The sequence below is a fragment of the Amblyraja radiata genome, unplaced genomic scaffold (genome assembly GCF_010909765.2).
Source record: "Amblyraja radiata isolate CabotCenter1 unplaced genomic scaffold, sAmbRad1.1.pri scaffold_544_ctg1, whole genome shotgun sequence".
Taxonomy (NCBI): Eukaryota; Metazoa; Chordata; class Chondrichthyes; order Rajiformes; family Rajidae; genus Amblyraja; species Amblyraja radiata.
Genome location: NW_022630604.1, coordinates 1 through 24,978, shown reverse-complemented (window position 1 = coordinate 24,978; position 24,978 = coordinate 1). Strand labels below are relative to the sequence as shown.

The 24,978-nt window shown below is 53.7% G+C and overlaps 1 protein-coding gene across 1 annotated transcript; it reads right to left on the bottom strand.

The window, feature by feature from the left end:
• Positions 1 to 21,770: 21,770 nt before the first annotated feature.
• On the bottom strand, positions 21,771 to 24,971 carry LOC116970125 (IgG receptor FcRn large subunit p51-like; the record flags this gene model as incomplete). Its single annotated transcript, XM_033016847.1, has 5 exons — positions 21,771 to 21,862; positions 22,259 to 22,306; positions 23,760 to 23,789; positions 24,133 to 24,234; positions 24,695 to 24,971. Coding segments are annotated over 4 exons (456 nt in total), but the record flags the coding sequence as incomplete, so codon positions are not given.
• Between the last annotated feature and the right edge of the window lie 7 nt (positions 24,972 to 24,978).

The window sequence follows — 24,978 nt, the reverse complement described above, 5'->3', positions numbered from 1 at the left end:
ATCCCCCCCCCCCTCCTCTCCCCATTGCCCACTCCCCTGCCCCGTCACCTGTTCCCCTCCCCTTTGCCCCCTCTGCCTCTTTCTCCTCTTGTCCACTTCATCTCTCTCCCCCCATTGTTGTCTCCTAAACCTCCTTTACCGCCATCCCTGCCCCTTGCCTTTCCTCTCCCCATCCTTCTCTATCTCTACCTCCCCTCCCCTCCCCTCCCCTCCCCTCCCCTCCCCTCCCCTCCCCTCCCCTCCCCTCCCCTCCCCTCCCCTCCCCTCCCCTCCCCTTCCTTCCCCTCCCCCTCTCCCTCTCCCTCTCCCTCGCCCTCTCCCCTCCCCTCCCCCTCCCCCACGCTACCAGGGAATTTCCACCGGTTTCACCTTCGCTCGGAAGCTGCAGCGGGTCGCGGCTGCCAGCCGTGGCGTTGGCCAATGGGAGCCGAGGGCGGCTGTGAGTCACCAGTTGCTGGGTAGAGCGAGGCTGTACAGGTTGAGTTTCTGTCCCTGAATAACCCCGCCGCCGCCTAAAGGCAGCGCACAGCACTTCTATTCAGTCCGCAGTGGACTGAATGCAGAAGATAGACAACAACAAAAAAGACCCGGCTCCCTGCCGCACATCAGAGCCGCAGGTGGCTCGATGAGGCTCGGTGTCGGTGTGGGCACAAGACACTGTAGGCGCTGGAATCCGGAAAGGGGAAACGGTGCATGTTGTTGTTTCAGGTTGTTTCAGGTTAAGACCCTGCATTCACAGACCCTGATGCAGAGTCTCAGTCTGAAACCGCCACGGACCCTTTTCTACCCCTTTCATCGTCACAGATGCTGCTCGACACGCTGAGCTCTAAAAGGCTGCTCTTTTTTTCATGACAAAGTCTTACAACATGGAAACAGGCCATTCGGCCCAACTCATTCATGCCGGTCCCTCTAAGCTAGTCGCATTTGCCCGCATTGGGCCCATACCCTTCTGAACATTTCCTATCTATTTACTTGTCCAAGTACCTCTTTAGTGTGGATATAACATCTTTCCCCATTGGGCAGCATGGTGGCGCAGCGGTAGAGTTGCTGCCTTTAAAGAGCAGGGACCCGGGTTCAATCCTGACTAGGGGTGCTGTCTGTGCAGAGTTTGTACCTTCCCCCCATGAACTAAGTGGATTATCGATGGGACGTCCGGTTTCCTCCCACACTCCACAAAGGTACAGGTTTGTAGGTTCATTGTCTTGGTATAAATGTAAATTGACCTAGCGGGGACCACTGGTCGGCACGGACTCGGTGGGCCAAAGGGCCTGTTTCCGCGCTGTATCCCAAAACTAAACTAAACCTAGGAGAGAACTGCAGATGCTGGTTTAAAACAAAGGCCATTGGTTTAAGGCCAGGGATAAGAGGTGAGAGGGGATGAGGTTCTTGAACCAACCGACACAACTCAGACATTATCCCAGTCATGTTACTCGACAGCCCATCATTTCACTACCATGGGCTTGCTTTATTTTTCGAATTATGATTTAGAACTAATATCTTGTTCGTTTTTCTTTCAGAAATGTTATGTGTAATCAGTGTATAATCTGAATTTGTGTGTTGTCTTTGTCGATGTGTATGTGAAGAAGCTTGTGTTTGTGTGCTATCCGGTCAAAGAAAGGACTGTACTGTACATGAAGGTAGACAAAAATGCTGGAGAAACACAGCGGGTGAGGCAGCATCTATGGAGCGAAAGAATGGGTGACGTTTCGGGCCGAACCCCTTCTTCAGTCTATAGAAGGGTCTCAACCCGAAACGTCACCTATTCCTTCGCTCCATAGATGCTGCCTCACCCAATGAGTTCCTCCAGCATTTTTGTCCACCTTTGATCCAGCATCTCCAGTTCCTTCTTAAACATACCGTACATGAATAAAATCAATGGGTGCTTAGTGTACACTTACAGGATAAAGATTAGTGAGTACAGAATCCCCCCCCCCCCTCCTCTCCCCATTGCCCACTCCCCTGCCCCGTCACCTGTTCCCCTCCCCCTCTCTCCCCTCCCCCTCCCCCTCTCTCCCCTCCCCCTCCCCCACGCTACCAGGGGATTTCCACCGGTTTCACCTTCGCTCGCAAGCTTCAGCGGGGCGCGGCTGCCAGTCGTGGCGTTGGCCAATGGGAGCCGAGGGCGGCTGTGAGTCACCAGTTGCTGGGTAGAGCGAGGCTGTACAGGTTGAGTTTCTGTCCCTGAATAACCCCGCCGCCGCCGCTGTTGTTGTTGCTGCCGCCTTAAGGCAGCGCGCAGTCCTTTTAGTTCAGTCCGCAGTGGACTGAGTGCAGAAGATAGACATAAAATGCTGGAGTAACTCAGCGGGACAGGCAGCATCTCTGGAGAGAAGGAATGGGTCCATTCCCGTGAGATGCTGCCTGATGTCCGTTGAGTTACTCCAGCATTTTGTGTCCACGGTTTAAATCAACATCTTGTAGTTCCTTTCTACACGTGGACTGGATGCAGGTGGGATTCAGTGCCTGTGGTCCTGACAGAGGTGGGTTCAGTGCCGGTGAACTGAATAAACATGGTTCAAGTCAGGGCCGTCTTAACAGCATTATAGCCCCCCGGGCAAAGCAGTGCACTGGGCTCCAACACTTCCAGTTTCTTTATGCCGAATCAAATATGCCGTATCAAATATGCCGTCATGCACTTGCGATGTTCTTCTCCGTTTTCATGTTCTACAATAACATTCTACAATACATAGATTAGTATGGGGCCCCTATGCTCGTGGGGCCCTGGGCAACTGCGTTAAGACAGCCCTGGGTCCAGTGTCAGTGTCCAGACAGAGGTAGGACCAGTGCCAGTGGTTCAGACAGTGGCTCCAGTGCCAGTGGTTCAGACAGTGGCTCCAGTGCCAGTGGTTCAGACAGTGGCTCCAGTGCCAGTGGGCTGGACAGAGTTAAGCAATAGACCAGACAGAGGAAGTGTCCTGTGCTAGTGTACAGCATAGGAACAGGCCCTTTGGTCAACATTGACTCTGCTGAACAATAACCAAGTTAAACTAATCTCTGCCGGACATGATCCTGTACCTCGATTCCTTGCATATATATGACGGCAAGCCACAAGCCATGTTCATGTAAAGTTGCCGTCTTACAGCGCTCGCAGCACCGGAGGCCCGGGTTCGATTCCAACGTTGGGTGCTGTCGGTACAGAGTTTGTACGTTCTCCCCTTGACCGCATGGGTTTTCACTGAGATCCTCAGTTTCCTCCCGCACTCCAAAGACATACGGGTATGTAGGTTAATTGGCTTGGTGTATGTGTAAATTTTTGCCAAGTGTGTGTAGGACAGTATTAATGTGTGGGGATCGCTGGTTGGTGTAGACTCTGCCTTAAAAATATCCACTGACCTGGCCTCCACAGCCTTCCTTTTTAAAAGAATGCCCTTTAATTCTGAGCCTATGACCGCTGGGCCTCTACTCTCCCACCAGTGCAAACATCCTTTCCACATTCACTGTTATTTTCTTCATTCTGTAAGTATCAATGAGGTCCCCCCTCAACCTTCTACACTACATTGAGTGGAAGCCCAGTGCTGTCAAACACTCATCATGTGCTAACCCACATTCCTGGAATTGTTCATGTAAACCTCCTCTGGACCCTCTCCAGAGCCAACACACCCTTCCTCAGATACGGGGCCCACATTTACTAACAGTACTCCAAATGTGGCCACTTGCGCCGTATAGAGCCTCAGCATTATATCTCTGTTTTGTATTGCAGTCCTCTTAATATAAATTGCCTTCCATTTGGACCCACAGATCAATGTACATCAATGTTGTTAAAGATCATGCTATTAATCATTCCTTGCATTTGAATTCCAAAAGTGTAACATCTCACAGTTGCTTGGGTTAAACTCCTTCAACCATTTCTCCACTCATTCTGTCGTTAATCTCTGTCACACGGGATACTTTGACAATTTACCTCACTGTCCACGTCTTGGGGCTGTCAGCAATGTACTATTCAAGCCATCTGCATTTATGTTCAAGTCATTTATATATACATTACTATCAACGAGGTCCCATGCAAACTGGACAGAGGAAGAGTGGGGCACCAGTGGACTGGTCAGAGGAGATGTCATGGTGGTGGACCAGACACTCTGTGCCAGTGGACCTGACAGAGGGGGTCTCTGTGCCAGTGGAGTGGACAGTGGGAAAGAGCGCATTATCCCAGGGAGCTGCGGCCCGTAGACCAAGGGCCAGCCTGGAAGGCCCGGATTGTCCACCACATATCGAGGGCCTATGGGAACCCACCTTCAGACTGGCTGTGGGAGTGAGAGCACAGCCTCGACGGGGGAGTGGGCCGCTGGAGGCCCTGCAGCTGCCTGGGGCTCGGCTGGACTGGGCGCTGTTCCAAGAGGCCAAGCACGTGGACCAGAAAGACGTGGACTACAGCGGTGGAGGACACCATGGTTACGCTTGGCCAGGACAACCCTGCAACGCCGCAAGGACAACAGACCTTCATGGTCAAATCAAGATCTCTGCACTTACAACAACTGGGACTTGAACATGGCGCCAAACTGACAACTTTGTATTCTGTCTCACTGTACTACCGCTGTACACCAACACTGTATCTGTAATGCTTATCTAATATGTATCTAAGTCGTTATGAATAGTGGTAATTGTACTGAACTGTATCTTAAATTGAATTACCCTGTAGCTCGATACAGGTAACAAATAAAGTAGCAGACCATACCTGTGCCAGTGCACTGTTCAGAAGGAGTGTCTGTGCAAGTTCACTGGACAGAGGGGGTGTCAGTTGACAGTCATGTAACCAGTCATCGCTGTGAATGTGGGAGCATCGTGGGGCTGAACTGCTCTCTAAATGGTGTCAAGTTGGGAAAATGGGAAATACAATGGGATCTGGGGGTCCTTGTACATCAGTCTATGAAAGTAAGCATGTAGGTACAGCAGGCAGTGAAGAAAGCCAATAGCATGTTGGCCTTAATAACAAGAGTAATCGAATATAGGAGCAAAGAGGTCCTTCTGCAGTTGTACAGAGCCCTAGTGAGACCTAATTTGAGGAAGGACATTCTTGCTATTGAGGGAGTGCAGCGTAGGTTTACAAGGTTAATTCCCGGGTTGGCGGGACTGTCGTATGCTGAGAGAATGGAGCAGCTGGGCTTGTACGCTCTGGAGTTGAGAAGGATGAGAGGGTATCTCATTGAAACATATAAGATTGTTAAGGGCGTGGACACGCTAGAGGCAGGAAACATGTTCCTGATGTTGGGGGAGTCCAGAACCAGGGGCCACAGTTTAAGAATAAGGATTAAGCCATTTAGAACGGAGATGAGGAAACACATTTTCTCACAGAGAGTGGTGAGTCTGTGGAATTCTCTGCCTCAGAGGGCAGTGGAGGCAGGCTCTCTGGATGCTTTCAAGCGAGCTAGATAGGGCTCTTAAAAATAGCGGAGTCAGGGGATATGGGGAGAATGCAGGAACTGATTGGGCATAACCAGCCATGATCACATTGAATGGCGGTGCCGGCTCGAGGGGCCAAAAGGCCTACTCCTGCACCTTTTGTCTATTGCCTATTGAACTGGTCAGTCTGTGTGGGGTAAGGGCACGGGAGAGATACTGCTCATCTCTCCTTGTTGAATAAAGACTGATTCTCTTAACAGCGAAAAGGTGCTGGAGGCGTTGGGCAAAGCTCGGTGTCGGTGTGGGCACAAGAGACTGCTGGAATCTGGAAAAGGGATCCGTGGTGGAAACGGTGCATGTTGATGTTTCAGGTGGAGACCCAGCATTCACAGACCCTGATGCAGAGTCTCAGTCTGAATCCGCCACAGACCCTTTTCTACCCTTCATCTCCACAGATGCTGCTCGAACCGCTGAGCTTTAAAAGGCTGCTCTTTTTTTCATGACAGTCATACACCATGGAAACAGGCCATTCGGCCCCTCATTCATGCCGGCCACTCTAGGCTAGTCGCATTTGCCCGCATTGGGCCCATACCTTTCTGAACATTTCCTATCTATGTACCTGTCGAAGTGTCTCTTCAGTGTGGATATAGCACCTTTTCCCATCGGGCAGCATGGTGGCGTAGTGGTAGAGTTGCTGCCTTACAGAGCCAGAGACCCGGGTTCAATCCTGACTAGTGACGCTGTCTGTGCGGAGTTTGTACGTTCGCCCCATGAACTAAGTGGATTTTCTCTGTGACCTCCGGTTTTCTCCCTCACTCCAAAAGGTACAGGTTTGTTGGTTAATTGTCTTGGTAAAAATGTAAATTGTCCCTAGTGTGTGTAGGATAGTGTTAGTGTGCGGGGACCACTGGTCGGCACGGACTCGGTGGGCCGAAGGGCCTGTTTCTGTGCTGTATCCCTAAACTAAACTCAACTAAAGGCCTGGGAGAGAACTTCAGAAGCTGGTTTAAAACAAAGGCCATGGTTTAAGGCCAGGGATAAGAGGTGAAAGGGGATGAGGTTCTATATCCAGACTGAAGAATGGTCTGGACCCGAAACCTCACCCATTCCTCCCCTCCATAGATGCTGCCTCCCCCGCTGAGTTCCTCCAGCATTTTGTCTACCTTCGATTGATCCAGCATCTGCAGTTCCTTCTCAAATATACTGTACATGAATAAAATCAATGGGTGCGCAGTGCACACATACAGGATAAAGGTTACAGCTAGTACAGAATCCCCCCCCCCCCCCTCCACTTCCCCATTGCCCACTCCCCGACCCGTCACCTGTTCCCCTCCCCTTTGCCCCCTCTGCCCCCCTCATCTCTTGTCCCCTTGATCTCTCTCCCCCATTGTTGTCTCCTAAACCCCCTTTACTCCATCCCTGCCCCTTGCCTTTCCTCTCCCCCTCTCTCCCCTCCCCCTCCCCCTCCCCCTCCCCCTCCCTCTCTCCCCTCCTCCTCCCCCTCCCCCTCTCTCCCCTCCCCCTCCCCCTCTCTCCCCTCCCCTCCCCCACGCTACCAGGGGATTTCCACCGGTTTCACCTTCGCTCGAAAGCTTCAGCGGGGCGCGGCTGCCAGTCGTGGCGCTGGCCAATGGGAGCCGAGGGCGGCTGTGAGTCACCAGTTGCTGGGTAGAGCGAGGCTGTACAGGTTGAGTTTCTGTCTTTGAATAACTCCGCCGCCGCCGCTGCTGCTGCCGCCTAAAGGCAGCGCGCAGTCCTTCTATTTCAGTCCGCAGTGGACTGAGTGCAGAAGTGCTGGAGTAACTCAGCGGGACAGGCAGCATCTCTGGAGAGAAGGAATGGGTCCATTCCCGTGAGATGCTGCCTGATGTCCGTTGAGTTACTCCAGCATTTTGTGTCCACGGTTTAAATCAACATCTTGTAGTTCCTTTCTACACGTGGACTGGATGCAGGTGGGATTCAGTGCCTGTGGTCCTGACAGAGGTGGGTTCAGTGCCGGTGACCTGAATACACATGGGTCCAGTCAGGGCCGTCTTAACAGCATTATAGCCCCCCGGGCAAAGCAGTGCACTGGGCCCCAACACTTGCAGTTTCTTTATGCCGTATCAAATATGCCGTCATGCACTTGCGATGTTCTTCTCCGTTTTCATGTTCTACAATAACATTCTACAATACATAGATTAGTATGGGGCCCCTATGCTCGTGGGGCCCTGGGCAACTGCGTTAAGACAGCCCTGGGTCCAGTGTCAGTGTCCAGACAGAGGTAGGACCAGTGCCAGTGGTTCAGACAGTGGCTCCAGTGCCAGTGGTTCAGACAGTGTCTCCAGTGCCAGTGGGCTGGACAGAGTTAAGCAATAGACCAGACAGAGGAAGTGTCCTGTGCTAGTGTACAGCATAGGAACAGGCCCTTTGGTCAACATTGACTCTGCTGAACAATAACCAAGTTAAACTAATCTCTGCCGGACATGATCCTGTACCTCGATTCCTTGCATATATATGACGGCAAGCCACAAGCCATGTTCATGTAAAGTTGCCGTCTTACAGCGCTCGCAGCACCGGAGGCCCGGGTTCGATCCCAACGTTGGGTGCTGTCGGTACAGAGTTTGTACGTTCTGCCCTTGACCGCATGGGTTTTCACTGAGATCCTCAGTTTCCTCCCGAACTCCAAAGACATACAGGTATGTAGGTTAATTGGCTTGGTGTATGTGTAAATTTTTGCCAAGTGTGTGTAGGACAGTATTAATGTGTGGGGATCGCTGGTTGGTGTAGTCTCTGCCTTAAAAATATCCACTGACCTGGCCTCCACAGCCCTCCTTTTTAAAAGAATGCCCTTTAATTCTGAGCCTATGACCTCTGGGCTTCCACTCTCCCACCAGTGCAAACATCCTTTCCACATTCACTGTTATTTTCTTCATTCTGTAAGTATCAATGAGGTCCCCCCTCAACCTTCTACACTACATTGAGTGGAAGCCCAGTGCTGTCAAACACTCATCATGTGCTAACCCACATTCCTGGAATTGTTCATGTAAACCTCCTCTGGACCCTCTCCAGAGCCAACACACCCTTCCTCAGATATGGGGCCCACATTTACTAACAGTACTCCAAATGTGGCCACTTGCGCCTTATAGAGCCTCAGCATTACATCTCAGTTTTGTATTGCAGTCCTCTTAATATAAATTGCCTTCCATTTGGACCCACAGATCAATGTACATCAATGTTGTTAAAGATCATGCTATTAATCATTCCTTGCATTTGAATTCCAAAAGTGTAACATCTCACAGTTGCTTGGGTTAAACTCCTTCAACCATTTCTCCACTCATTCTGTCGTTAATCTCTGTCACACGGGATACTTTGACAATTTACCTCCCTGTCCACGTCTTGGGGCTGTCAGCAATGTACTATTCAAGCCATCTGCATTTATGTTCAAGTCATTTATATATACATTACTATCAACGAGGTCCCATGCAAACTGGACAGAGGAAGAGTGTGGCACCAATGGACTGGTCAGAGGAGATGTCATGGTGGTGGACCAGACACTCTGTGCCGGCGGACAGAGGGGGTCTCTGTGCCAGTGGAGTGGACAGTGGGAAAGAGCGCATTATCCCAGGGAGCTGTGGCCCGTAGACCAAGGGCCAGCCTGGAAGGCCTGGCTTGTCCACCACATATCGAGGGCCTATGGCAACCCATCTTCAGACTGGCTGTGGGAGTGAGAGCACAGCCTCGACGGGGGAGTGGGCCGCTGGAGGCCCTGCAGCTGCCTGGGGCTCGGCTGGACTGGGCGCTGTTCCAAGAGGCCAAGCACGTGGACCAGACAGACGTGGACTACAGGAGTGGAGGACACCACGGCTATGCTTGGCCAGGCCAACCCTGCAACGCCGCAAGGACAACAGACCTTCATGGTCAGATCAAGATCCCTGCACTTACAACAACTGGGACTTGAACATGGCGCCAAACTGGCAACTTTGTATTCTGTCTCACTGTACTACTGCTGTACACTAGCACTGTATCTGTAATGCTTCTCTAATATGGATCTAAGTCGTTATGAATAGTGGTAATTGTACTGAACTGTATCTTAAATTGAATTTCCCTGTAACTCGATACAGGTAACAAATAAAGTAGCAGACCATACCTGTGCCAGTGCACTGTTCAGAAGGAGTGTCTGTGCAAGTGCACTGGACAGAGGGGGTGTCAGTGGACAGTCATGTAACCAGTGACCCGTGGTCATCACTGTGAATGTGGGAGCATCGTGGGGCTGAACTGCTCTCTAAATGGTGTCAAGTTGGGAAAATGGGAAATACAATGGGATCTATGAAAGTAAGCATGTAGGTACAGCAGGCAGTGAAGAAAGCCAATAGCATGTTGGCCTTAATAACAACAGTAATCGAATATAGGAGCAAAGAGGTCCTTCTGCAGTTGTACAGAGCCCTAGTGAGACCTAATTTGAGGAAGGACATTCTTGCTATTGAGGGAGTGCAGCGTAGGTTTACAAGGTTAATTCCCGGGTTGGCGGGACTGTCGTATGCTGAGAGAATGGAGCAGCTGGGCTTGTACGCTCTGGAGTTGAGAAGGATGAGAGGGTATCTCATTGAAACATATAAGATTGTTAAGGGCGTGGACACGCTAGAGGCAGGAAACATGTTCCTGATGTTGGGGGAGTCCAGAACCAGGGGCCACAGTTTAGGAATAAGGATTAAGCCATTTAGAACGGAGATGAGGAAACACATTTTCTCACAGAGAGTGGTGAGTCTGTGGAATTCTCTGCCTCAGAGGGCAGTGGAGGCAGGCTCTCTGGATGCTTTCAAGAGAGCTAGATAGGGCTCTTAAAAATAGCGGAGTCAGGGGATATGGGGAGAATGCAGGAACTGATTGGGCATGACCAGCCATGATCACATTGAATGGCGGTGCCGGCTCGAGGGGCCAAAAGGCCTACTCCTGCACCTTTTGTCTATTGCCTATTGAACTGGTCAGTCTGTGTGGGGTAAGGGCACGGGAGAGATACTGCTCATCTCTCCTTGTTGAATAAAGACTGATTCTCTTAACAGCAAAAAGGTGCTGGAGGCGTTGGGCAAAGCTCGGTGTCGGTGTGGGCACAAGAGACTGCTGGAATCTGGAAAAGGGATCCGTGGTGGAAACGGTGCATGTTGATGTTTCAGGTGGAGACCCAGCATTAACAGACCCTGATGCAGAGTCTCAGTCTGAATCCGCCACAGACCCTTTTCTACCCTTCATCTCCACAGATGCTGCTCGAACCGCTGAGCTCTAAAAGGCTGCTCTTTTTTTCATGACAAAGTCATACGCCATGGAAACAGGCCATTCGGCCCCTCATTCATGCCGGCCACTCTAGGCTAGTCGCATTTGCCCGCATTGGGCCCATACCTTTCTGAACATTTCCTATCTATGTACCTATCGAAGTGTCTCTTCAGTGTGGATATAGCACCTTTTCCCATCGGGCAGCATGGTGGCGTAGTGGTAGAGTTGCTGCCTTACAGAGCCAGAGACCCGGGTTCAATCCTGACTAGTGACGCTGTCTGTGCGGAGTTTGTACGTTCGCCCCATGAACTAAGTGGATTTTCTCTGTGACCTCCGGTTTTCTCCCTCACTCCAAAAGGTACAGGTTTGTTGGTTAATTGTCTTGGTAAAAATGTAAATTGTCCCTAGTGTGTGTAGGATAGTGTTAGTGTGCGGGGACCACTGGTCGGCACGGACTCGGTGGGCCGAAGGGCCTGTTTCTGTGCTGTATCCCTAAACTAAACTCAACTAAAGGCCTGGGAGAGAACTTCAGAAGCTGGTTTAAAACAAAGGGCATTGGTTTAAGGCCAGGGATAAGAGGTGAAAGGGGATGAGGTACTATATTCAGACTGAAGAATGGTCTGGACGCGAAACCTCACCCATTCCTCCCCTCCACAGATGCTGCCTCACCCGCTGAGTTCCTCCAGCATTTTGTCTACCTTCGATTGATCCAGCATCTGCAGTTCCTTCTCAAATATACTGTACATGAATAAAATCAATGGGTGCACAGTGCACACATACAGGATAAAGGTTACAGCTAGTACAGAATCCCCCCCCCCCCCCTCCACTTCCCCATTGCCCACTCCCCGACCCGTCACCTGTTCCCCTCCCCTTTGCCCCCTCTGCCCCCCTCATCTCTTGTCCCCTTGATCTCTCTCCCCCATTGTTGTCTCCTAAACCCCCTTTACCGCCATCCATGCCCCTTGCCTTTCCTCTCCCCCTCTCTCCCCTCCCCCTCCCCCTCTCCCCTCCCCCTCTCTCCCTCCCCTCCCCCTCCCCCTCCCCCTCCCCCTCCCCCTCTCTCTCCCCTCCCCCACTCCCCTCCCCCTCTCTCCCCTCCCCCTCCCCCACGCTACCAGGGGATTTCCACCGGTTTCACCTTCGCTCGAAAGCTTCAGCGGGGCGCGGCTGCCAGTCGTGGCGCTGGCCAATGGGAGCCGAGGGCGGCTGTGAGTCACCAGTTGCTGGGTAGAGCGAGGCTGTACAGGTTGAGTTTCGGTCTTTGAATAAATCCGCCGCTGCTGCTGCTGCCGCCTAAAGGCAGCGCGCAGTCCTTCTATTTCAGTCCGCAGTGGACTGAGTGCAGAAGTTGCTGGAGTAACTCAGCGGGACAGGCAGCATCTCTGCAGAGAAGGAATGGGTCCATTCCCGTGAGATGCTGCCTGCCTGTCCGTTGAGTTACTCCAGCATTTTGTGTCCACGGTTTAAACCAACATCTTGTAGTTCCTTTCTACACGTGGACTGGATGCAGGTGGGATTCAGTGCCTGTGGTCCTGACAGAGGTGGGTTCAGTGCCGGTGGTTCAGACAGTGGCTCCAGCGCCAGTGGGCTAGACAGTGGTAGGATCCAGTGCCAGTGGGTTGAACAGTGGTATGGTCCAGTGCCAGTGGGCTGGACAGTGCCAGTGGGCTGGAGAGTGCCAGTGGGCTGGAGAGTGCCAGTGGGCTGGACAGTGCCAGTGGGCTGGACAGTGCCAGTGGGCTGGACAGTGCCAGTGGGCTGGACAGTGCCAGTGGGCTGGACAGTGCCAGTGGGCTGGACAGAGGTATGGTCCAGTGCCAGTGGGCTGGACAGTGCCATGGGCTGGACAGTGCCAGTGGGCTGGACCGTGCCAGTGGGCTGGACAGTGCCAGTGGGCTGGATAGAGGTATGGTCCAGTGCCAGTGAACCTATGCCACACTCCGTCAATAGCAAGAATGTCGTTCCTCAAATTAATAGACCAAAACTGCACACAATATTCCAGGTGTGGTTTCACTAGGGCTCTGTACAACTGCAGAAGAACATCTTTGCTCATATACTCAACTCCTCTTCGTATGAAGGCCAACATTCCATTAGCTTTCTTCACTGCCTGCTGTACCTGCATGCTTACTTTCAGGGACTGATGAACAAGGACACCCAGTTGTACTTCCCCTTTTCCCAATTTGACACCATTCAGATAATAATCTGTCTTCATGTTCTTGCCACCAAGGTGGAGAACCTCACATTTATCCACATTAAACTGCATCTGCCATGCATCTGTCCACTCACCCAACCAGTCCAAGTCACCCTGCATCCTCCTCACAGTTCACACTGCCACCCAGCTTTGTGTCATTTGCAAATTTGCTAATGTTACTGTTAACACTTTCATCTAAATCATTCATAAATATTGTAAATAGCTGCGGTCCCAGCATCGAGCCTTGTGGTACCCCACTAGTCACTGCCTGCCATACTGAAAGGGACCCGTTAATCCTTACTCTTTGTTTCCTGCCCTCCAACCAATTTTCTATCCATGTCAGAACCCTACCCCCAATACCATGTGCTCTAATGTTGCCATGTCTCCTACGTGGGACCTTATCAAAGACTTTCTGAAGGTCCAGCTACACTACATCCACTGGCTCTCCCTTGTCCAGTTTCATAGTTACATCCTCAAAATATTCCAGATTAGTCTAGCATGATTTCCCTTTAGTAAATCCATGCTGACCGATCCTGTTACTGCTATCCAAATGTGCGGCTATTTCATCGTTTATAATTGACATCAGCATCTTCCCCACCACCAATGTCAGGCTAACTGGTCTATAATTCCCTGCTTTCTCTCTCCCGCCTTTCTTAAAAAGTGGGATAACATTAGCTACCCGCCAATCAGATTCAGATTCAGATTCAACTTTAATTGTCATTGTCAGTGTACAGTACAGAGACGACGAAATGCAGTAGACACCGAAATGCAGCAGGAACTGACCCTGAATCTATAGAACAATGGGAAATGATAATCAATGCGTCCATGATTTCTAAAGTCACTTCCTTAAGGGGGAGACAGAGGGGTGAGACAGAGAGAGGGGATAGACTGAGGGTGGAGACAGAGGGGGAGACAGAGGGGTGAGACGGAGAGAGGGGATAGACTGAGGGTGGAGACAGAGGGGGGGGATAGAGGGAGGTGACAGAGAGAGGGGAGAGACTGAGGATGGAGATGGAGAGGGGGATAGAGGGAGGTGACGGGGAAAAGGTAGGAGACAGAAAGAAGGGATGGAGAGAGGGAGAGAAAGAGAGAGGGGGAAACAGAGAAAGGGGGAAGACATACTAGAGGGGCACGGAGAAGGGGGCACAGGGAAGGGAAGTGCTTCCAGAGGGAAGTGCTTCATAGAGTTTGAGTCCAAGGTGAGAGGGTTCAGAGATGATCTTACCCATTCACTTCCTGGCCCCTGCGGTGTACAGTTCGTTCATGAGGGAAGGTTACAGCAAACAACCTTCTCAGCTGATCGGACGATTCGCTGCAGCCTCCGGATGTCGTGCTTGGTGGCTGAGCCAAACCAGACCATGATGGAGAAGGTGACAGACTCTATGATGGCCGTGTAGAATTAGACCATCATTGCCTGTGGCAGATTGTGTTTCCTCAGCTGCCGCAGGAAGTACATCCTCTGTTGTGCATTTTTGACTGTGGAGTCGATGGTAGCCCCATTTAAGGTCCTTGGAGATGATGGTTCCAAGGAACTTAAAATACTACACATATGTGACTGTGGTGTTGTTGATGGTGAGTGGAGTTAGGGGAGGGGGAGCTCTCCTAAAATCTACAATCAATTCCACTGTCTTAAGAGCATTGAGCTCCAGGTTGTTGCAATAGCACCAGGACGCCAGCTGTGACACTTCCTGTCTGTAGGCAGATTCCTCCCCATCCTGTATCAGTCCAACTAGGGTTGTGTTGTCTGCAAACTTGAGAAGCTTGACAGAGGTGTCTGAGGAGGTGCAGTCGTTGGTGTAGAGAGAGTAGAGGAGAGGAGAGAGTACACAGCCTTGCGGTGCTCCTACGCTGAGGGTCGGCGGGTCTGAGGTGCTTTCCCAGCCTCACATGTTGCTTCCTGTCTGTCAGGAAGTTGGTGATCTACTGACAGAGGGGTTCAGACAGTCAACTGGGAGAGTGTGGAGTGTAGTAGCTCTGGCACAATGGTGTTGAATGCAGAGCTAAAATCAACAAACAAAATCCTTGCACAGGTCCCCTGGCGGTCTAGGTGCTGGAGGATGAAGTGCAGGCCCAGGTTGACAGCATCATCCACTGATCTATTGGCATGGTATGCAAACTGCAGGGGGTTTGTGATTTTTTTCCAGCACAAGTCTTTCAAGGGTCTTCATGACTACAGAGGTCAGTGCGACAGGCCTGTAGTCATTGAGATCAGTAATCCTTGGCTTTTTGGGTACGGGAACAATAGTGGAGACTTTGAAGCAGCCAGGGACAGTACAGGTTTGCAGGGACTGGTTAAACATGTCTGTGTAGACTGGTGCCAGTTCTTCAACACAGAGCTTGAGGGTACAGGGGGAAACATTGACCGGTCCTGGAGTTTTCCGGCTATTCTGTCTCCTGATTAGCTTTTCCACCTCTTCAATTGCTATTGTTAGTGATGGAGAAGTGGCCAGACTGATGTTGGCAGCAAGGTGGGGGTGGGTAGTGGACATGGTAGTGGCCCAGTCTTTGCAGACTGCAGACAGGCTGTATGTGAGATGATTAGTTGAGGCGGGGATTAGGTGTCAGGTGGAGTTTAGTCGTGAGGTGGGAGATTTAGTTAAGTTGAGGTGGGGTGTGAGGTTTATTTGAGGGGCGAGGTTTAGTGAGGTGCGGCTTAGTTGAGGCGAGGTTTAGTGAGGTGCGGTTTAGTTGAGGCGAGGCAAGGTTTAGGTGTGAGGAGTAGTTTGGTAGTGAGGTATCGTCGATGCGAGGGGTTTAGTGAGGCGAGGGGATTAGTCGAGGTGTAGGTGATGGGAAGTGAGCATAGGTGAGGTGAGGAGAAGTGGGTGTCTGAGCTCGGGAAGGGAGACCAAGGTGCTGCTGAAGGAGACGAGACCACTACCTTCTGTGGCAAAGAATTCCACAAATTCACAACTCTGGGTGAAAAAGTTTTTTCTCATCTCAGTGCTAGGCAAAGAGACATTTCAGGTAACATATTTTTTGTAAAGATTTTTTTAGCTGTATGAGGCCATTTTATTGAAACATATAAGATTATTAAGGGTTTGGACACGCTAAAGGCAGGAAACATGTTTCCAAAGCTGGGAGAGTCCAGCACCAGGGGCCACAGTTTAAGAACAAGGGGTAGGCAATTTAGAAAGGAGATGAGGAAATACTTTTTCACACAGAGAGTTGTGAATCTGTGGAATACCCTGCTTCAGGCGGTGGAGGCCAATTCTGTGGAGGCTTTCAAGAGAAAGATAGAGCTCTTAAAGATAGCGGAGTCAAGGGTTCTGGGGAGAAGGCAGGAATGGGGTACTGATTGTGGATGATCAGCCATGATCAGAATGGGGGTACACAAACTTGCTGGAGGAACTCAGCGGGTGCAGCAGCATCTATGGAGCGAAGGAAATAGGCGACGTTTCGGGCCGAAACCCTTCTTCAGACTGATGGGGGGTGGGGAAAGAAAGAAGGAAAAAGGGAGGAGGAGGAGCCCGAGGGCGGGCGGATGGGAGGGTGGGAGGAGACAGCTAGAGGGTGAAGGAAGGGGAGGGGACAGCACAGGCTAGCCAAATTGGGGGAACTCAATGTTGGGTGGGGGTGCTGGCTCGAAGGGCCGAATGCCATTCTCGTGGACCTATTGTCTATTATCTATATCATGAAATATATATATTTTGAGGGTTATTTTACTGCTTATGTGTTTGAAAAATTCTAAGCTTCTGTTATGTAAACTATCAGCAGAAAGCTTGAGAATCACTTTCAATTTATTGAAAATGCAGGAGCTTTGCAGCATTGCCCCCTGAACCCCAACCGGGGCACTGCCCCCTGAACCCCAACCGGGGCACTGCCCCCTGAACCCCCACAGGGGTACTGCCCCCTGAACCCCCACCGTGGCACTGCCCCTGGACCCCACCGTGGCACTGCCCCCTGAACCCCCACCGTGGGCACTGCCCCCTGGACCCCACCGGGGCACTACCCCTGGACCCCACCGTGGCACTGCCCCTGAACCCCCACCATGGCACTGCCCCTGGACCCCACCGTGGCACTGCCCCCTGAACCCCCACCGTGGGCACTGACCCCTGGACCCCACCGTGGCACTGCCCCTAGACCCCACCGTGGGCACTGCCCCTGAACCCCCACCGGGGCACTGCCCCTGAACCCCACCGTGGCACTGCCCCCTGAACCCCCACCGTGGGCACTGCCCCTGAACCCCCACCGTGGGCACTGCCCCCTGAACCCCCACCGGGGCACTGCCCCCTGAACCCCCACAGGGGCACTGCCCCCTGAACCCCCACCGGGGTACTGCCCCTGAACCCCCACCGGGGCACTGCCCCCTGAACCCCCACCGTGGGCACTGCCCCTGTACCCCACCGGGGCACTGCCCCTGAACCCCCACCGGGGCACTGCCCCTGAACCCCCACCGGGGCACTGCCCCTGTACCCCACCGGGGCACTGCCCCTGAACCCCCACCGTGGGCACTGCCCCTGAAACCCCACCGTGGGCACTGCCCCTGAACCCCCACCGGGGCACTGCCCCTGAACCCCATCGTGGGCCTAGCCAGCGTCCTGCAACTCCCGGCCAATACTTCCTACTTTTTTTCTGGAGATGAATATCATGCTTAGTCCACATTGCTTAAACATTTTGGGTCTACTGTATGAAAAGGGGTTTTAAAAATATAATAATTTTAATAATATAGTGTAATTCAATACAAAATAATAGTTATTAATGTATCATGTAGGCTAGCTGTAAACAAAAAACGTTCAAATTTAGGATGTTTCATTCTAAATATATTTAATATAAAATAATTATAAGTAATTTAAAACACTATTAACATTTATGACAAATTAAAATGTGTGGTGATCTGTCGAGGAACAACCCCTTTGAAGAAGATAACAGTGGTTGCTGATTGTGAAGGGGCCCCTCATAACAGCTCAAGCTTCAGGGCCACAAAAATGTAGGTCCGCTACTGGGGGGAGGGGTGTAAACTCCAGAGGTACAACATAGATAAATTCCCTCGGAAAATAAAAGGGTTTTCAATTTATAAAAAAAGATTCCAGATTAAGAGAAAATAAGTTAGACGGTTCCGTGATGTCGCTGCACCTACGTGTGTGGAGCAGACTAGCAAACAGCGCAACACGTTATTTTCGACTGTGCTGTCCTCCGCCACCCCCCCCCCCCCCCTGGTGGAGGGGTAGACCACATGGTCCTGACACAGCACATTGAACTGGAAGGCGTTACATAACGTCTGCTGCCTCAAACGCAAGAAGCGGAACCAGCCCTGGTTCGTATAAAAGCATATTCCGCAGCCTCTTGATTTGCCCGCTGCCTCCGCTTCGCAGTTCGCTCTGTGCAGCTGAAAGCCAGCCAATTGCAACGCATTGTCCGGGGTCCACTCACACAGCCAGGTCTCGGTGAAGCACAGGGCAGCGGCTTGAGATAAGTCCTTGTTTGTTTGGCACAGGAGTTGCAGTTCGTGCACTTTGTTGTTGAGAGAACGTAGATTTGCAAGGAATATACCCGAGAGTGGTGTAGACGCCGGAGTCGGGTGAGTGCTCCAGAGCGCTTCCCACGGGTCCTCCTCCGTCTCAAGACATTGAACACAGCCACAGCCCCGCCGCCGAGTATGTCCAAATAATCCAGCGAGTGAGAGAAATCCGGAACGGTATTAGGAGGTACCGAATATCTGATGTTAATGAATGTGATCTTTGTGGGATGTTCACAGACGACATAAAGGAACAAACACAGCAAGGAGGAGTTCACCGTGGCAGCCACCGTGGGCGCCACACGAAGAAGTCCGGGCCCGGGGCTTCTCTGCCTGTGGGGGTGGCTCCATGTCGGGTTATATCCAGGGAAGAGACTCTGGATGATGGATCTGTGTCCGGGGTGCTGGGCTCCGTGAGAGGGTGTTCGTGTCCCGGGGCTCAGTGCCCTGTGTTCGGGGAAGGAGGGGGATGCTCGCGGCCGGGACGGGGGCTCCCCATTAGGGGGACGAGGTGACCGGGGTCGGGAGCGGGAGGTCGGTGTCGGGGAGCAGGCGCGGGCTAACGTCGGAGAGCTGTGTCTCGGCGGTAGGGAGACGGGTGGAGTGTTGGCGCCCGGAGTGGGAGCGGAATTGTCCGGGATGGGGGGCTCCCTGTCTGTGGGAGGAAGGAGGTTGTGTCCAAGGGGTGGGTGGCCCGGGTCTCTAGTCCAAGAGGGGTTGAGTGGGGTTGGGGACCTGGGTTCCCTATCTGGTGTTGGACTCCGTGTATCTGATGCGGTCCGATGTTCGGGTAACAGGGTTTGCGTGTCGAGGAGGTGGGGGGGGGGGGGGGGGGGGGGGGGGGGGGGGTTCCCGGGTCAAGGGGAAGTGAGTTGCGGGGTTTGTGTCTGGGTCGTGGGGGATAGAGGTCGCCATGTCCGGGGGACGGACAAGGAATGGCAGTTCGTGTCCGGGAGTCGGGGGCGTGTGACGGGCGGACCGGAGAGTGGCCGTGAATAGTTTTACTTTTTAAGTAAAATGACATTTGGATAAGTACGTGGATGGATGGAGCAGATTTAGAATGATATGGGCCAAGCGCGGGCAGGTGGGGCTCGTGTAGAGATGTTGGTCGCCTTGGGAAATTTGGGCCGAGGGGCCTGTTTCCACTGTATATGACTGGATGCTTTTCTAACAAAGAACATAACTTAACCCTGAGGTAATTTGACAGGGAAACCACAAACGGACCGGCGTTGTTACCGGGGGTGGGGGGTGTACAGGGTGACGTGGGTCAGCTGTTAACTTGGGCAGGGCAGGGGCGGGGAGAAGTGAGTCCCGGTCAGTGCGAGCTGAAGCGCTTTGAGAGGAGCAGTAAGGGGCGGCCACACGCGGTGAATGGAGAAGGTCGCGGTGAGTATTGGGGAACGGGGGGAGCTCGGGGTAACTCCATGAAGATGCAGCACAGCTCGACAAGACGGTGACGTCCCGACCCTGACACACACGGTGTTCATTCACCCTCACCGGCCGCGGCGAGGGCAGCAGGAGCCGGGAAACGGCTGGGAATGTGAGCGAAACACAGAGTGCTGGGACAACTCAGCGGGTCAGGCAGCGTCTGTGGAGGGAATGGACAGGCGAGGATCCGGGTGGGTTCAGTATGAGGAAGGGAGGGTGGGAGAACCTGGGAGGATCTGCCCCAGGGTCAGAGGCGGGAACTGATGATGGGAACTGAGAAACGGCGGCGCCGTTAAACCAGTCCGCTGTTGCCTAGTTTGCAGAAGAGGTGACCGGTAATTAGTTTAGATTAAGTTCGTTTATTATTGTCTCCGGCATCGAGGTATAATGAAACGCTTTTTTGTTACATGCTATCCAATCAACGGAACTATTAAACATGATTGTAATCATAGCCGTCCACAGTGTTCACATACAGAATAAACGGTGTAATGTGCAAGATAAAGTCAGATTCATTGTTGTACGAGTGGTAGACGGGAGCACGGGGGAGCAGCGCTCTCTAGTTGGTGATAGCAAGTAAGTTTATTGGCCAAGTATTCACATACAAGGAATTTGCCTTGGTGCTCCGCCCACAAGTAACAACATGACACACCGTGACAGTTACGAATCTCAGAAAACACTAAACATTAATAATAATAAAACATTAATGATAAAACACCATTGATCAAGCATGTGAACCAACAAAATACCAGATCAAAGGGAGGCTACAGATTTTTGGCTGTTGAGTAGAGCAACTACTCGTGGATAAAATCTGTTTTTATGTCTGGCTGTGGCAGCTTTGACAGTCCGGAGTCGCCTTCCAGTGCGAAGTGGTTCAAAGAGTTTGTGGCCAGGGTGAGAGGGGTCAGAGATGATCTTGCCCGCACACTTCCTGGCACTTGCAGTGTACAGTTCATCATCGGAGGGAAGGTTGCAGCCAATAATCTTGTCTGCTGATCGGACGATTCGCTGCAGCCTCCAGGTGTCGGGCTTGGTGGCTGAGCCAAACCAGACCATGATGGAGAAGGCGAGAACAGACTCTACGATGGCCGTATAGAATTGGACCATCATTGCCTATGGCAGAGTGTGTTTCCTCAGCTGCCAAGTACATCCTCTGTTGTGCCTTTTTGATAGGACGGTTCAGTTAGCTGATTACAGCTGGGAAGAAACTGTCCCTGAATCGGCAGGTGTGCTTTTTCACACTCATGTGCCTCTAGTCTGATGGGAGAGGGTACAAGAGGGAATTATCGGGCTGGACCCGGACAGGTTGCTGGTGATGATTACTCCTCAGTACTTTAACTTTTCAAACTCCAGCGCCGTCAATGTATACCGGGGTGGACATATTCAGTTCACGGGTGGATGTGTCGCCTCTACGCCAGGATCCCATCCCACTCCGTCCCTCGACCGGTTTCGAGCCTCGGGTCAACCTGCGCTACAACGCTCTAGCTTCGATTCTCACCAGATGTTGATCGGGACTGTTCGTTACTGAACACCGTCATTATAGACAATAGACAACAGGTGCAGGAGTAGGCCATTCGGCCCTTCGAGCCAGCACCGCCATTCAATGTGATCATGGCTGATCATCCCCAATCAAAACCCCGTTCCTGCCTTCTCCCCATATCCCCTGACTCCGCTATTTTTAAGTGCCCTATCTAGCTCTCTCTTAAAAGCATCCAGAGAACCTGCCTCCACCGCCCTCCGAGGCAGAGAATTCCACAGACTCACCATTCTCTGTGAGAAAAAGTGTTTCCTCGTCTCCATTCTAAATGGCTTACTCCTTATTCTTAAACTGTGGCCCCTGGTTCTGGACTCCCCCAACATTGGAAACATGTTTCCTGCCTCTAGCGTGTCCAAGCCCTTAACAATCTTATATGTTTCAATGAGATGCCATCTCATCCTTCTAAACTGCAGAGTGTACAAGCCCAGCTGCTCCATTGCAGTAACAGTATGGAAAGCAGCACCCCCCCCCTCCCCCCAATACAGTCAGTAAATGAGCAGCGACTCAGAGAGCGAAGCGTAAAGTCCAAATCACCATTCAGCTGAAGATGCGCTCATTGCTTACGCGTCACCCCACGATTACAGGTGGCGCTTCCCCATCCGTCCTAAACCAGAACCCCCGGAAAATTAGCCCGTTCTCCACTGACGCTTCTGTACCGGCGGCCCTGGGGCCCACCCGTGTACCAGTAGTACTGACCCAGCCCCCACACCGGCTATAAAAAAAACCATTACCCCGGGAACACAGGACAGTACAACAACAGACCCTTCGGCCCACACAGTCTGTGCCGCCCATGCTGCCAAGGTCAACTATCTGCCTGCGCATCATCCAACCCCTCCGCTCCCTTCATGTCCATCCAAAGGCTACTTTAATGCCACTGTCGTATCTGTGTCGCCCCCCATCCCATATTAGGAATAACCCCTTCCCGGGAACAACCTCACTCCCCCCCCCTCCCTCCCCAGGATGTACCCTCCACTTACACTTACGGGGGTATATTTAAAAAAAAGAAACACACACACACACAACCCCCAGCTCCCACCCCCACACCGGGCACGGTTCCTACCTCAGGCTGTATCAGAGGAGTTTGATGAATGTTCCCCTCGCACCCAGGCTGCGGAGGGAAGGAGCGGCGTTACACGTCTGCTGGCAACGCCGTGGGTGCAGTGAGACGCGGACTGCCAGACGCGCGCACACACGGCCATATGCGCGTACACGCGAGCACGGGGACACGCGCAGAGGTACGAGGACTCGCACGGACACGGGGGCGGTTGTGGGGACGCGGGCAGACTCCACATGGCAGAAACGTGCGCAGACCCGCACAGGGACACACAGACACGCACACGGACACACGGACCCGCACAGCGACACACGGACCCGCACACGGACACACGGACGCGCGCAGGGACTCGCACAGGGACACACGGACGCGCGCAGGGACTCGCACAGAGCGCACACGGGCACACGGACCTGCACACGGACCCGCACAGCGACACACGGACTCGCACAGGGACACACAGACGCGCGCAGGGACACACGGACACGGGGGCGGTTGTGGGCAAAGAGGTTGTGGGGACGCGGGCAGACTCCACATGACAGAAACGTGCGCAGACCCGCACAGCGACACACGGACCCGCACACGGACACACGGACCCGCACAGGGACACACGGACCCGCACACGGACACACGGACCCGCACAGGGACACACGGACCCGCACACGGACACACGGACCCGCACAGGGACACACGGACCCGCACACGGACACACGGACCCGCACAGGGACACACGGACCCGCACAGGGACACACGGACCCGCACACGGACACACGGACCCGCACAGGGACACACGGACCCGCACACGGACACACGGACCCGCACAGGGACACACGGACCCGCACAGGGACACACGGACCCGCACAGGGACACACGGACTCGCACAGCGACACAGACGCGCGCAGAGCGCACACGGACACACGGACCCGCACAGGGACACACGGACCCACACACGGACCCGCACAGGGACACACGGACCCGCACAGGGACACACGGACCCGCACAGGGACACACGGACCCGCACAGGGACACAGACGCGCGCAGAGCGCACACGGACACACGGACCCGCACACGGACACACGGACCCGCACACGGACCCGCACAGGGACACACGGATCCGCACACGGACACACGGACCCGCACACGGACACACGGACCCGCACAGGGACACATGGACCCGCACACGGACACACGGACCCGCACAGCGACACACGGACCCGCACAGGGACACAGACGCGCGCAGAGCGCACACGGACCCGCACAGGGACACGCGTTGAGCGCACACGGACACACTGATCCGCGTAGGGACACATGGACCGCGCGTAGAGCGCACTCGGACGCCCGCATGGACGCGCGTAGAGCGCACTCGGACGCCCGCAGGGACGCGTGTAGAGCGCACTCGGACGCCCGCAGGGACGCGTGTAGAGCGCACACGGACGCAGCCTGGGTTCCCTCCACCAGACACAGTAACAATTTGCAACAAGGATCGAAATGTGAATTGAGGCGAACTTACACAGGGTGGGATTGTAGCCGGTGGTCCCCGCTGTAAAACACAGAGACAGTTGGTGACTGACGAGGCCCAAATCAGCTTGGTCTAAACACACGCATTCAACAGCTGCCGCGTGTGGAGAGGCGCGGAGGGGGGGTCGAAGAGGCGGGGGCGGGGGGGGTGGGGGGCGAGGGAGAGGCGGCGGGGAGGCGGGGGGTGGAGAGGCGGGGGTGGGGGGTGGGGGGTGGAGAGGCGGGGGGGGGGGGGTGGAGAGGCGGGGGTGGAGAGAGACAGGGGTCGTGGAGGTAGGTTGGGGTGCGGAGAGGGCGCCTCTCCACTGCTCCTGGGGGGGGACGGGGGGTACAGGAGGGGCAGCCCTGTCTCCGCCCACAACTACCTTGTCTCTTCTTCCAGTAGAGGACTCCGCCCATGGCCACCGCCAGCACCGCCAGGACAACGAGCACTGCAATGAGCGGCATCTTGATGCTGGACTTGCGGACTGTCCGAGATTCCGAGACAGAGGGCGGGTGAGTTACAGAGAGCGGGTTCACGGTTGCCCCTCCCCTACCCCCTCTTACCTAACCCTCCCGTCTCACTCACCCCTCCCCTTCTCACTTCGTCCACTCTCCCTCCCCTGCCGTACCTCTTCTCACCCCATCTCCCCTCTCAGCCACCCATCCCCTCACCTATCTCACCTGTCCCTCCTCTCTTCACTCCCCTTCTCACCATCCACTCCCCTCACCTATCCCTCCCCTTCGCCCTACCCCTCCACTCTCACCTACACCTCCAACTCACATCAACCCTTCCCTCACCCCTCCCATGGCCTCCTCCTGAACCTATTTTCTATGTTTCTATGCCCTCACACCTCTCACTTCCTCCCCCTCCCCTTTCCTCTCACCTCCCCTTCAACCGCCCGCACCACCCCCCCCCCCCCCCCCCCCCCCCCCGCCCCCACTCACCCAGGAAGACCTCGAGGGGCTCGGACAGCCCCGGGTGCTCCACACGACAGGAGAGCGGGGCCGTGTCCCCGGGCTCCACGTGGGCCCAGCGGCTCTGCTGGAAGGTGCCGTTGTGGTTGGGCAGCGTCCCGTGGGAGCGGCTCTCACCCAGGACCAGGCCGTCCCGCACCAGGTTCACCTCGATGGAGCGCGGGTAGAAGCCCGTGGTGAAACACCACACGCGGCTCCCGTCCCCCGACAGGAAGATGCTCACCTCGGGCTGAACTGTGGGGAGAGGCTCAGTT